The sequence below is a fragment of the Streptopelia decaocto genome, assembly GCF_964273445.1.
Source record: "Streptopelia decaocto genome assembly, chromosome: 2".
Taxonomy (NCBI): Eukaryota; Metazoa; Chordata; class Aves; order Columbiformes; family Columbidae; genus Streptopelia; species Streptopelia decaocto.
In genome coordinates, this window is record NC_138655.1 from 157,813,558 (window position 1) to 157,827,250 (window position 13,693).

The window sequence follows — 13,693 nt, forward strand, 5'->3', positions numbered from 1 at the left end:
CTTAGGGCATACGACACCTCTTTTTAAATGTTTCTACCCAAGACATCTACTCCAATGAGACTAGCTATTCTAGGCCATATCTTAACCAAAATAATAAATGTTTAGTATCCGCCACTGGCACTCCCTATTCCTTTTCTCCAATTGAAGATGCAGATGATACCAAAGCCTGTTAAAGACAACAAACACCTGAAATTCCACAGAACATAAATCTCATAAGTCAGGATGTCAGGGTTTTCACTAGAAACACTAGCCTGGGTTTTCTGTTCAGCCCCTAAACATCAGTAGCTACGATGGTGCCATCACATGCAGAAAAAAATAGGAGTTGGGATTCCTGTTTAGCAAAAACAAAAGGTGTAAGCAAATAAAGTTGATAATATAAAGAACTTATGCACTATAAATAAAAAGGAAAGGTTTTCTCTTAGCTGTATCCTGCTGATCTGCAAGTGGGCACACACAGAGGTAGTGGCAAATCTCATGCCTTCCTGTCATCATGTCACACAGCAGAGCTCACTACATACATTATAAAACCTCAGCATGCTTCATCTTAAAGCCTAGATCAGCAGGACTAGTTTTGTGCAACAGTGGGCATTAAAAATTTCTCACATCTCCTCTCTGACCATACGCCTGTGTATTACCCTGTGTCTGACTTTTCCTGGCTCCTGTTTAGTTTTGCTCTGATATTTCAAATATAGGTCACTCATGTGACAGTCTCTTTAAGCATGTGTATTTAGTAATACATGCAGAAAACCCCTGCAAAGAACTGGAAAAAATACTTAACGGTACATAAGCTCATTAAAATGATAAAGCACTTGTATTTATTCAGCATGTCAGATGGTTTAATTGATTGTATAATCATCATCTAATTCTAAATGGATCGGGCAAAGTCCTCCAGGAATTGAACAGCTTCTTTAACAGCAGAAGTCAGGATTAAAAAAAATGTGGTAAATTGAATTTATTTCTTTTTCCAAAACAGAAAATGTTTTAAAGGAAGAATCTAGGACAAATATTTGGACAAGGTTACTCCTGTATCCCCTGTGAGTCTCTGGAACAGCAGAACAAAATGGATTAAATGTCTCTTTTCCAAATCCAATATTAATCAATTTGAATTACAGTTCATTGGGTTATTTCGCTCCTTGAAAGTACTTGCCTTTGATTTCATTCTCTGCACTTGAGGAGGAAAAGCTGAGAGGTATGAGGGGACACAGGAGAAGAAGAAACATGGAAGAGAAAATATTTACTCCATCCCACATGGGTCCATTTGCATTTCTGCTCCAAGTTTCTTGGATGCACCACTTGGTGCACTGATAACATCACCCACATTGTCCTGACTATGGAAGACAACAAGAACTTCTTGTGTTCAAATTCCCAGATGTACACCTAATTTTGACTCACATGAGTGAGATGTCCATGTTTCAGCTGAATACATCATGGCTATGGTTCTGTGTGACAGTTTTCAATAAGAAAAGGACAACATGAGAGGAAAAGGAAAGTCACAGACATATTTGAGGGTAGTACACTATACAGAAATACATGAAACATCCTGGGATTAGGATGTTATTGTGATCAGATGAAATATTTGGTTCAGCACTACCTATAATTAGTAATTTATGGCCTAGAAGATGTGCCCTGCATGATTTTATGAAACCTAAAATAAGGGCACTTTACTGTCTTTCCTCACAGCCCTGAGTAGACCAACCACCAGGCTACGGAGCAGCAGATGGCTGTGTTTATCATATGTCAGTCAGAAATAAAAAGTGTGTTCTGATTGGTTCAATGAGCCAAAATAATTGTTTAATGCACTGTACGTTGATTAGCTTGTGCATCTGGTATCTGTTTCTAACAGGAATATTTTAAAGCAACTTAAAGAAATGGAATGGGCTTTCTGAAGCCTGTCAGTCTCCCTTAATAATATAATAATAATTAAGGAAAAAAAAAAAAACAAAAAAAAAAAAAACAAAACAAACCCTTCAACTGATATCTTTGCTATTTTTTCTGAAGGTCTGAAAGCTATAAAGACATTCATAAAGTGTTCTCAGACAATTTTATGCTTGCTCATAAGTATGGCTACCACTGATTACAGGGGAACGCTTACCATGACACACTCAGTCCAAAAGAAACTTTTGTCTCCAATAAGTTTCAATTTAAGGACAGAACTATGTACACCCAGGAAGTATTTTCTGAAATAATTCAACTTAAACTCCATCAGCCTATTCCGTTGTGTCCACCCACTGAATCTCTTGCATGGGAACCATGGAAGTCTGGACAGTTGAGTTGTTGAGATTGAGAACTCAATCAAATTGAGTTGTTCTCACATGTGATTTCATTCAGAGGTAGCAGAGCAGGTGCGTTTAGCATTAAGTATGAACTTGGTAGTCTAAAAATTGTTACTTGACTTACTAAGGGAGTTTTCATAAACAAGAAACACCTGGCAAAATGTTTTGTCAGGACAGATGCTATGGTCAGTGTTAATGGAAAGAGATTAGACAACAGCAAAGAAGATGAAAAGAAAAATGTAACAAATGGAAAAGGAAGGATGAGATAAAGACAGGGCAGCTGTAAAATAGCAAGGATACTTACTCAACGTATTTATTCCATGACGGAGTCTCTGATTGTGCCATGAATACGCAATTAGTTAAAATAGTGCACATAATAAACATACTGAACAATGTAAATAACTGAATTAAGGAAAACAACTCATATAAGACTTCATAAACTTTTGTCATTTCACACAAGATGTGACAGCTCACTCATAGTTTGCACAATGCTTAAAAAGCACTATAGACATTTCCTTTCAAGTGCATGAGGAAACAAATAATCATGTGAACATAAAAAATGAGGAAATCTTCCCCGTTTTATTTTTCTTTGCCTGCATCTTTTAGAAATAACCTTATACAGCAAACAAGCATACTGACTCTGCAGTTTTCTGAAAACACAATACCCCAAATTTACAGCTGTGTTGGTCAGATGACAGTGTGCATAGGTGCACAACTTTGCATGAAAAGAGGGATTAGTATCATTTAAGTATCAACGGAAAAACCTGTGTCTGCAAATCCCCATTATTTTGCATCCTGAAATATTTCTCAGGCAGTAGGGCAAGTTATAAATCTGGTCTTTGTAATCTCTCTAATGGGCTTGAGATCTCACTTTCAGTATAAAGTTTCACCGAAAGCTAATATGGGTTTCAGAGCACTAATTTTAAGGCTTGGTCTGCAAACTCTCACGGCAAATACAGAGTCTTGTTCTGCAAAGCCAACTGCCTCAGCTGAAGCACCAGTTTCCTTAATTGGAGACTAAAACGAACCTCCCAAGTGTATAGTCCATGCACTTAGCTGCTAAGCTGGGGCCATAAATATGAAAAGGAGCACCCTAAACCAAATTCCTGAAATTGAAAACATAGTCCATTGAACTGCTGTCCTAAAAGCACATGCCACTTTCTGCAAAAAAATGGCAAAACATGAAAGGATTCTCCTGCATAAATAATAGGTCGTGTACTAATGGAGAAAGTTTAACTGATTAAGTGGAGAGAAGATAAGGCAAAGGAAAACAGCCTACAACTCAGTCAATAGGTTGGAACCCATCTCAAGGAAGAACAGTAGAATACAAATGTAATTTATTTTGCCTTCTTTAGGAAAAAATTCAAGTGTGGGGTTATCTGTTTCACCCCTTTACTGATCCCATTGGTGGTTAATTTTTGTTTAAGAATAGTGATCAAGGAATATAATTTCAAAGGTACGTCCTAAAATGTTTGTATAAAAATTGTCCTTTCACAGAGCCAAAATCTCTGCTGAATACAGAGTGGAATGTTTTCCGATGGGCCACATAAGCAAATATGAGGTTAAATTGGTAGTAACCAACCTGCATATTCCCCAGCGCCATTGCAGGAGGCAGTAATTGAACTCAAAGGGACTGCTGAGCTCACAAAATTTTCCACTTCTGGGGCCAACACCTCCTGCTGGAGGACTGGGAAGGAGATCTGATATTGAGACACATTTTCTCAAGTCAGCCTGAGATGCATATCCAAAAGGTGTGTCCATCTGGTTAACACAATTACGTTGTAAGCTTACCGTCAAATGCTATGAAAGCAACAACTGTAAAACAGAGGGGTATCTTTAGGCTAAGCCAAAATAAATTTTGTCCTCCAACTGAATTCCAAGCAAGGAAATCCCTCTATAACCACCCATTTTAGAACCACTGGTCTGATTTATACATCCTTGTTTTCTTGTGCTACGAGTTGAATCTTAACAGCTTTCCCAGATTCTCCTTCATAGGCAGGTATCATCACCTTCTTATTGAAACACCAAAGAGAATATACTGGAGAACACAGGTTGAAAATGTAAGGGATCAGCTTTGGGACATCGAATGCACTCTGAATTCAAAGAGTTTCATGACCAAGCTGAAAATTACACAGAACAAAAAAGAAAGAAACATTTCAGTGGTTATGCACCGAAGTCAGAGACCTGTGTTGAAAGAAAGAAAATGGAAATTCCTACAGAATGAAAATTAGCATTCCTTCCTGAATTCTAATGCAATTGTTTGCATTAGAAAAAGTCTGTGATGATGATCTACTCAGAAACAACAAAGTAAAGGAGATGAAATTGAGATAATCTATATTACCACCATTGTCTGTTGTGAATTCCAGTTTTTGAAAGCCTACTGATCCATGAGTTGACATGGCTAACTCATCCAGAAGCATCGGTTGGACTCTGTTATGGACCACAAACCAAATATAATAAGCTCATCAAGTTCCTTTCTGCAATTAATTAAACCTATTATTTCAAATTTGAAGTTATAGAGTAGCCTTTAAGCAAACTGATTATAAAAGTTATAAATTTTAACTTTTGGCACAAAGATATTGAGTGAAACACAGCATACTTCTATTCTAGACTTCATTATGATGGATAATTGTTAATTAGCAGACTGAATACTAGAGGCTCTTTAAGTGATCGTTGCCAAATTACATGTAATACATGCAAGCAAAGGTTAGTCCCAATCAATAGTACATATAATTGGTGCTTCACAAGGTCTTATTTTCTCTTACAGAGGGAAGTGTGTAAAATGAGATGGGAGGAAAGTTGCAAGCAGAAACTATGAACAAAGACTAGAAATTCTTTAAGATTTTTCTTTTCTTGTCTGATGGGCCAGAATCCATAATTCTAGCATCCAGGAAAGTAATTTTGGCCAAAACCCCATTCTGGATCAGTGACAAACTGAGAGCAACTATCTACAATACCTAGAAAAACTAGGACTAGCAATTGCTATGGATTTTATACAGGGCAGCAAACTGCTTGGAGAAACTATGGATACCACAGAATGGTCCTTGGCTTGCAGACAAGAACAATGAAAAGGAGTCTCTTAAGTATACGGTATTCAAGGAAGTGTTAGTAGCGGTTTAATCTTACTAAAAGATGGAGATAGTAAATAAATATGTTTATAATAGCTAATAATGATGTAGAAGTCAAAAAGTGTTCATCCAGTGGGATGCAGACCTACACTCCCCGTGTCCTCTGTGACAGAAATGGACCAGGACCTTGTTCTGGGCAGCCACCAGGGCCATGGTCCTTTCTTGAGGCCTCCTAGACTCTGAAGAAGAGGAGATATAACTAGAAGTGGTTTAGAGGTAGGCTGCTAATTGAAATAACTCACATTACTAGTAGGCCATAGATGTTTTTTCCCTTTGAAAGGTATATTTTTGAATGAGTAGACTAGTGAGGCTTGGCTAGATGAGCAGGGAACAGATAGGATCAATCCTGCCTGAAGTCTCAGAGGAAGAACTCCATATACAGCTAAGTAACCAAGAAACATGGCCCCCACAGCTTCTATATAGGTTGATTTTACTCCGTCCTCTCTATTCTGTTCTACTGTTGGCCTTCAAGGTACACTCAATGACTGGAAATGGAAATATGGCATCTACTAAAGAAGTTGCTTCAGACACTTATGTGACAGGGCACCATTTGTTAATGCTCTTTTTCGGCTTCTGCCCAGGGGAAAATAAAGACTGCTTGATTACACTCACGCAAGACAACAGATCTGATTCCCAGATTCATGTCTGTGATATTATCTGCTTGAGTACTCGCCAATTCAGGCTCCTTTCTGCCTGGGATATCGACTGCCTGCTCAGCCAGTTGGCCTTTGTGTTTCAGTTTTATGTGAAAGGACTTTATCGACAGAAAACAAATCAGTGACTGATGCAGGAACTTCATCGCTTTTCACTGGGACTGGAGCTGTTGCCTCCTGCCTGCGCTTGCCAAAGATTGAGCCGTTGGATTTCCTGACATTATCAACACAAGGTTATAACCTGGGTCTTTCTGGAACTAAAATGCTGCCTGCATTTTGACCTTCCACACCCACAATTTTACATCTCTTATTGACCATATTTCTGCTCCTGACATATCTTTCAAATTCACTCCTCTGTACTCTTTATCCATCAAAGTAACGCGAGACGATTTCTTGCATACTCTGCTACTAAGAGCATGTAGCTCCTGTGTACTACACACACCTGTGACATCTTGGCTTCACTAGTCAGTATAGAATAAAGTGAGCAGAAGACAGAACAGGCCTCCAAAGCTGTAGCAAATATTCACAGATACACACCTTTTTCTAAGAAGCTCAGTTTTCAAATTCTTCTCTTAGTCATATCTGTGCAAATTCATTGACCTCAATTAACTTCAGCAAGGCTGTGCTGATGTAACTGTGCTGCTTGCATGTATAACCTGGTCCATAAGCAAATATCTCTGCAAAATTCTATGGTAATACACCACACTTAGGAACCATACTAATGTCTTGGCTCTTATCGCATATTCATTTTTGCACAGAGAGAGTTATTGTTACTAGATGCTTTACCTTTTTTTTTTTTCCTCATATTAGATTATCTATGTTCTCATTTTTTTCCCACTACATGAATTTTTTCCCCGCTGGGAATCTTGCTTCTTTCTCTACTGTTTCCCCTGAAATTTGATAATAAACCTATGATTCTAAGATGCTGCCTGATCAGTATTTATTAGTTCTCTCTGGTGGCCATGAGCATTGCAGATGGGGGATTTCCATCACGAAACCATTACACGATCATCACAGCAGCACGTGGAGTCTTTGAATTATCACTGCCAGGTCTCCCACGTGCACTGCAGAGAAAGAATGCAACTCAAGAAAAAGGGCGTGTTTTCAGTAATGTTCACACAAAGCTGAACATTTGGGTCAGTTTGGTCTTCCAGAGAGATGTGACTGTGTCAGAATACAATGTTTCTGTGGCCACATTAAAAAAAAAGAGAGCAAAAGAAAAAAATCAGTTCTGAGATAGTTCAAAATTAAATTCCATCTGCATACAATGCCACAGAGTCTCATGGGAGAGGTTGCTTAAGAGCTCAATAGCAAAACCCTCCATCAGCACAGGTTTCTCCAGGTGTGCTCCAGCCTCCTGGTTCCCTTCCTTTCTAAGGTTCAAAAGCCAGTTTCTTCCACTGACTCTTTACCAACCACAATCAGGCCCTTCACACCTTCTAGTCCTGAGTAAACTCACCAAGACCCTCCAGTGCAGTTCATGTTATCTGATGCCAGCAGTATAATATGGTCGTTTTCACAGCTCACAATATAACAATATAAAACAAAACAAAAATCCAAGTGCATTTCTGCTCGTGCAAGCAAATTCAGCCAAAAGATTTAAAACAGCTTAATGAAATCAAATGGTTTCTGACTTCCATCCATCTGTGTTTCAAAACCACATAAAATACACAAGGAGGGAAATCAACAGAAAGGATATGAATGTACCAAAATTTTAATTGCTGCTCTTCTGATTGGATGGAAAGGACTAAGTATATACAAGGCAGGAGTGGCACTAAATCGAAAGATTGTCTTCCCTTTGTTCAGTACTATAAATGTCTGGAAAACAAAACAGAAAATGAGAACATTCAGTATTTGCATTTATGCTCAGCTTTTCCCAGCCCACGTCCCATTGGGAAATTCCTGCCAGTATCTCATACTCCTTTCCCTACTCCCTCCCAAGAACCCCAAATTCCTTTTCACTCAAGTGAAAAGTTTTGTCCAAACCCTTCCAGCAGAGCTGTTGCCTATCCTATTGCAATAGCCCAATTATTTTTAATTCCTTCACTCCTTACAGGGTCCTGTGCCACAACTCCCATCACAGCACTGTGAAGAGAGTGGGATCACCTTCAAAAATAAAACAATTACCTGGACACTAAACGGTATTGGAGGGACTATTATGATGCTCTTCCTCCCAGGTGCTGGGAACCTTATTGTGTTGTTACTCGATCTTCCCTACCTTGAGCACTTTCTCTCAGTCGATACCTGTTGTTTCACCAACTAAGAAGCTGCACAAGTCACAGCTCCGCAGCAGGACCTGACCTTGGCACTCAGGTTAATATGGGCAGACGAAACTGATACTCCAAGTTATCTTATATCCAAAGCAAAAGTGAATTGGATGCTGGTCCAATTTACAGAGCTCTGAAGATGCCCCACTATGCATGGAGGAACTAATATTCACTCAGAGACAGCATCAGGACACTCAATAGATAAACTATAAGCAACTCACCCACCTTGAGCCTAAGACTTTCATGACAGTGAAGTTGCAAATGTATATCCTGCTGCTTGTGCCTTGGAATAACCGGCAGATTTCAAGGTAAGTTAATTCTGGCCCTTCCAGGTAAGTAATCTGTTTGTCCCTATCCATTTAACTTTTATTCACTAGCCATTCATTGCACCTGTTCCTACACTGTTTCAATAGAGGTATTATCATGATCATATTGATTTATTATTTACAGGAAATAATATAGCAAAAATCAGAATACCAGTACCTGAACAAACTGGAAGGTGCCTAAAAAATATACTGTGTTTTGAAGCTTTCTTTTGTTCCCTGTGTTGCAAAATGTTTGCAAAGGGGAATGAACTGTAGTAAGCAACCAGCCCAGCTCGGCTGTCAACAGTCTTTTGACAGAAGCTGTTTGTGCTGCTGTGGCTTCGGTCCAGCCTACACGTGATTCCTCATCAGGTGATGCTCACTTGGGGTGAACCTCACCCTCCTGTAAAGCAGCAGCATTGCAAAAGCTGCTCACATCTCCCTTCAGCTCTTATTTTGGTCATCTTAAATGGAGCTGAACTACCCCTCAGCAGGCAAAGAACCACCGCTCTCCAGGAACGGTTGCGGAGGTGCCTCCTGCTCTTGTGTAGAGTGCTAGCACAAGGCTGAAGTCACCCAGAAGTCCTTCACATTAAGGGGCTTAAGAGATAACCAGACCTGTGAAGAGTCAAGGCTCATGCAGTAGGCAAGACAGGGTAGATAAAAACCTCTGGCTTCATTTAGCTGAGCTACTGCTCTGCTCTTTTCAGACACTGTGTATTCATACCCAAGGTTATCTAAAAACACCTAAGTTTTAATTATGGTTTTTTATCCCTCTCTGCCCCCCTGCTTAGATGTTTTCTGGGAGCCCTGCTTGTGACAAAACTCTGATCCTTAATCTGGAAAAAAACATTTTTACAGGATGTAAAAAGATAACAACCAGAGCCCTCAAAATAGAGACAGAGTTTATGCTTCAGCAAAAGCAAAGGATGTCTGGTTGGTGCTCACCTTACGATCATTATAGAAAGGGTCAAGGTCCTCCAATGGCTCTCCAATGAGCTCTGGAGGAACAGTCCCATAGATATCCGGCAGCTTCTTGCAAGCTTGCAAATCAAACTGAGGCTGAGGCTTCTCTTCTTCGCCCAGCTGCTCTCTATATTCCTGCTTTGCATTCCTTGCAAGCTTCTCCGCAATTCGTTTCTCAATAGCAGCCAAGGATTCAGGCGTGAACCGGTGGAAGCTGTTAGTACCCGGTGGTAACAAGAAGTCAGCCATCTTTTCATCCTGCTTTGTCTTTACTGGTCTTTACTCCTAGTACTGGAAACAGCTGAAACAAGAAGTACCAAAGGTTAGTGACAGAAGCCAAGCAAGAAGACCAAAGCCATCAGAATCAAAAACCCAACCAACCAAACAAACAAAATGAACCACATAACCTGTTGGCTATCTATTATCAGGAACCCCTTCATCTACTTTCATGTGGTTAGTAGAATATCAAGGAAAACAGAAAGGACTGAAACTATTTTGAAGTAGAAATCACTCACCATCAGAGCTAAAAAGACTTTGTAGATAGACTGGAGTATCCTTATGTTTTTCAGTCACTTGGGATCCTAAATCCAAACTAAGGAGTAACTCAAGATTCACACAAGCTTAAGTTTCACTGAAAGCCACAGTAATTTGGATTCCTAACTCATTTTTGAAAATGCAGCTCTGGGAGTGGATGAACGATGTGCCTAACATGACTGCAAGGCAGATTTAAATCAGCCCATCTTTGGCCACATGATGCAAACTCTAAAAATGTCCCAGCTGTTCTATTCCAAATTTAAAGAGTGAAGAAGGGTCAAGTTCAGATTCTTAAAACACATAGAAATTCTTTATAATATCTGTCTTAGGCTTCTGCAACATAATTTTTATTTTCCTTTGGGATAGGAAATACCATCTTCAAGATATCTGTCAAGACTTTTAAGCATTTTCTTCTCCTCCACACCCTACAATCTGAAGGATGTTGGAAGCCCAACTCTGCCTCCCAAAGCCCCGGGACCTTCATGAGAGCACTCCAGGCTTCTGAGATGCTGAATAACCACAGCTGCCAGTTCACCACATCTGAAAACCAGGCCCCTTCCAACCAATACCAGTTTGAAAATCTAACCCAAACCAGAGAGGTCTGACCATCTTGGGTTGATGGTGTTTCATTGCAAACACTTCCAATTCTCACCTGAATGAAAACAAGTGAGAATTGCCACATCTCTTCAACTTGCATGAATTAAGTTAAGCATGAAAAACACAACAGAACGCCGCCTACTATCCGCTCTAAACAACATGGATAGCTGTGAAAACTAATGTAAAACTACTGTATGAAAAGGGATGAGGCTTATCCCTGTTCTAGTAGCCTGCACAAATCCACCCAAGTTCACTGAAGCCATATTTTCCAATTTAAGAGTGACTTTAGTGCTATGTTTTTCCAGCAAGAGATATCCTCACCATGCAACAATTAAGACTAATTTCACAGAAGAAATACAGCCCATGTTTTTTAACCACCACCAGACCATGCATACTGAATCAGAATATAAGCTGGTGACAAACAAAATAGTAGATTTTGAGGTGGGCTGTCCCATCGCATTCATCGATGTGTGCAGGATACAGTTCTTTGTTCAGTTGCGATTGTTGTTTTCTCCTTTCAGATGGTATTTGTCTATTTAGAGTGGATAGTTCCAGATAGTTTGCTTCTATTAGGCTCTGCGATGACAGCATTTTTGTTAGCAAACAAGACTTTAACTGGACTCTGCATGACAAATAGCATATTTATTGACTCAATTTATTTAAGTACTCTTTCAAATAACCACTGTTTTTCCTATTCTGTCTTTGTTTACAAATGAATTCATTACATTGTCATTGATCACAGCCTATCATACAGGAATGATTTACTGGAGCTTGTACATTATACTCTGCTTTACTGCGTGTTTGAACAAGCATGGCTAAAATGAATTAGCCCCCCTCGAGTTTGGGTATTCTGACTTTCTTCTTTGTTTAGATCTATTCTCTTTATTCCCTTCCATTCTCCCCCCACATCATTTGTTTTATTCCCTTCCTCCTGAAAAACAGGAAATTAGAAGCTTTCCTGCAAACTGAGTTTTCTTATGCTGAACGCTTTGTGACTCAGCACCAGTGCAAGCAAGTAGAATTTCACTTTCTATAAATTACATCAGTACAGGTGGTCATAGAATTCTCAGTTTTTCTATCATTTCAGTTTTTGTTTCTTCACAGTGAAACCTGTTTCTGTGCTGAAAGGGACAACAAAAATCAGTGGCTGATCGGTACTTTTGGAAGGGCACAGACTAGGTCTCTAAACTGGAGAGGGGATCATTGTGGGCTGTTAGTTGAGGTCTAGAAAATTGTAAGCACTGTTAAGACGGCGAATGGGGAATGATTGTTCTCATAATAAAAGAATGGAAAACCTTCAAATGAAATCACAGAGCAGCAGGTTTGAAACAACTACTGGAGCCACTTCCCACATGGTGCAGAGTTAGGCTGTGAAACTTGTTGGCTGCAAATGGCAAGGATTCGGAAAGCCACCGGACAAATTCAAGGGTGAAAGATCTATTAATGGTTTTGAAGAAAAAATGCTGTCTCTGACTGAGAAAATCCCCTAGTTGCAGAACATGGGCACATGCAAGAAAGACTACTTATGATATCCCTAGTTTTACACTCTTCCTAGGCTACCAGTCTGGAGAAACCCGTCATCTGATCTTATGTCCTTTTGTCCTTGTGTAGCACTAATGTCAACACGAGACAGGCTATGCTTCTTGGGCAAGGGCTCAATCTGCCTGCCAAGTCATAGAATCATAGACTCTTAGAATAGTTTGTGTTGGAAGGGACCTTCAAAGCTCACCTAGTCTAACAAGATCAGGTTGCTCAGAGCCCCATCCAGCCTGGTCTGGGATGTCTCCAGGGATGGTTCATCCACCACCTCTCTGGGCAACCTGGGCCAGTGTTTCACCACCCTCGTTGTAAAAAATTTCTTCCTCATGTCTGTCCTGAATCTCCCCTCTTTTAGTTTAAAACCATTACCCCTTGTCCTCTCGCAACAGGCCCTGCTAAAAAGTCTGTCCCCGTCTTTCTTACAGGCCCCTTTTAAGTCCTGAAAGGATGCAATAAGGTCTCCTCGGAGCTTCTCTTCTCCAGGCTGAACACCCCAACTCTCTCAGCCAACAGGTCCATATCTGTCCTGTGCTGAGGAACCAGAGCTGGACCAGCACTCCAGGTAGGGTTTGTGGCTGGCCTGAGCTTACACGGACACAGAAGCACACAGAGAACTGAAGTTAATACCCCTGTACATTTGCAGGTGCTCAAGATCCACACTGCACCAACTACCTGCTCCTAGTACTTCAGAGAACAGGTAGGCTGGGTCACTGCCTCCAACCTACATTCCCTGTACTGGAAAGATGGTGGAAGCCACCTCTCCACTACCTTCTCCTTATAGGTGAACTGGAGGCATGGCCATATAGCGTGAAGGACACCAAGTACCTTCCTGAGATAAGAGAATGTGTGGAACGTTTTTGCTAAGTGCTGCAGTTTTCATGGATCTCAAAAACTTAATCTTCACTAGTATGTTCAGCATCCTTCTCAGACCTTCTTAAAGACTTCTGAAAGAAGCTATTCTGGCAACAGTGAAATTAAACAAACAAACAAACCCAACCAACCAAACAAAAAACCCCCACAAACAAAAAAGGATAGGGAATGGTGAGAGACACAAAATAGCCAGAAAAACCTAATCAAAATGAGAAGTTGGGGTTTTTTTGGTTGTGCTTTGTTTGGGTTTTTTTAAATGCTTAAAGCTTTCTCTTATTAGAAAATTGATTCAACTTCCAACTGGTGAAACCAGATCTTTTCAATTTAATTTGTTAATTCCAGAAAGACAGCTGCCTAGGAACAACTGGAAAATCCTACACAAACATAGAGTTTTGCTACTCTTTTGTTTACTTTTCCAACAGCCTTACAACTGAAACATCTTGGCATGTTTTGTGCTCATATTGCATATAAGTTAAAGTTCCAAGTTTTAGTATATATATTTAGCCTAATTCTTTTTTTTTAATTTCACATGCTTTCAGGAAATGGACAAGATAATTTAAT

At 39.9% G+C, this 13,693-nt stretch overlaps 1 protein-coding gene across 1 annotated transcript in view; it reads right to left on the reverse strand.

Moving 5' to 3' along the window:
- Positions 1–13,693, reverse strand: part of SCN5A (sodium voltage-gated channel alpha subunit 5) — a 216,003-nt gene that overhangs the window by 164,352 nt on the left and 37,958 nt on the right. The window contains exons 2-4 of the mRNA XM_082046668.1: positions 9,575–9,893; positions 7,762–7,872; positions 2,578–2,675 (exon numbers count right to left, since the gene is read on the reverse strand). Of these exons, the coding sequence (XP_081902794.1) occupies positions 2,578–2,675; positions 7,762–7,872; positions 9,575–9,841 (476 nt within the window). The 5' untranslated portion in view covers positions 9,842–9,893. The remainder of the gene's footprint in view (positions 1–2,577; positions 2,676–7,761; positions 7,873–9,574; positions 9,894–13,693) is intronic.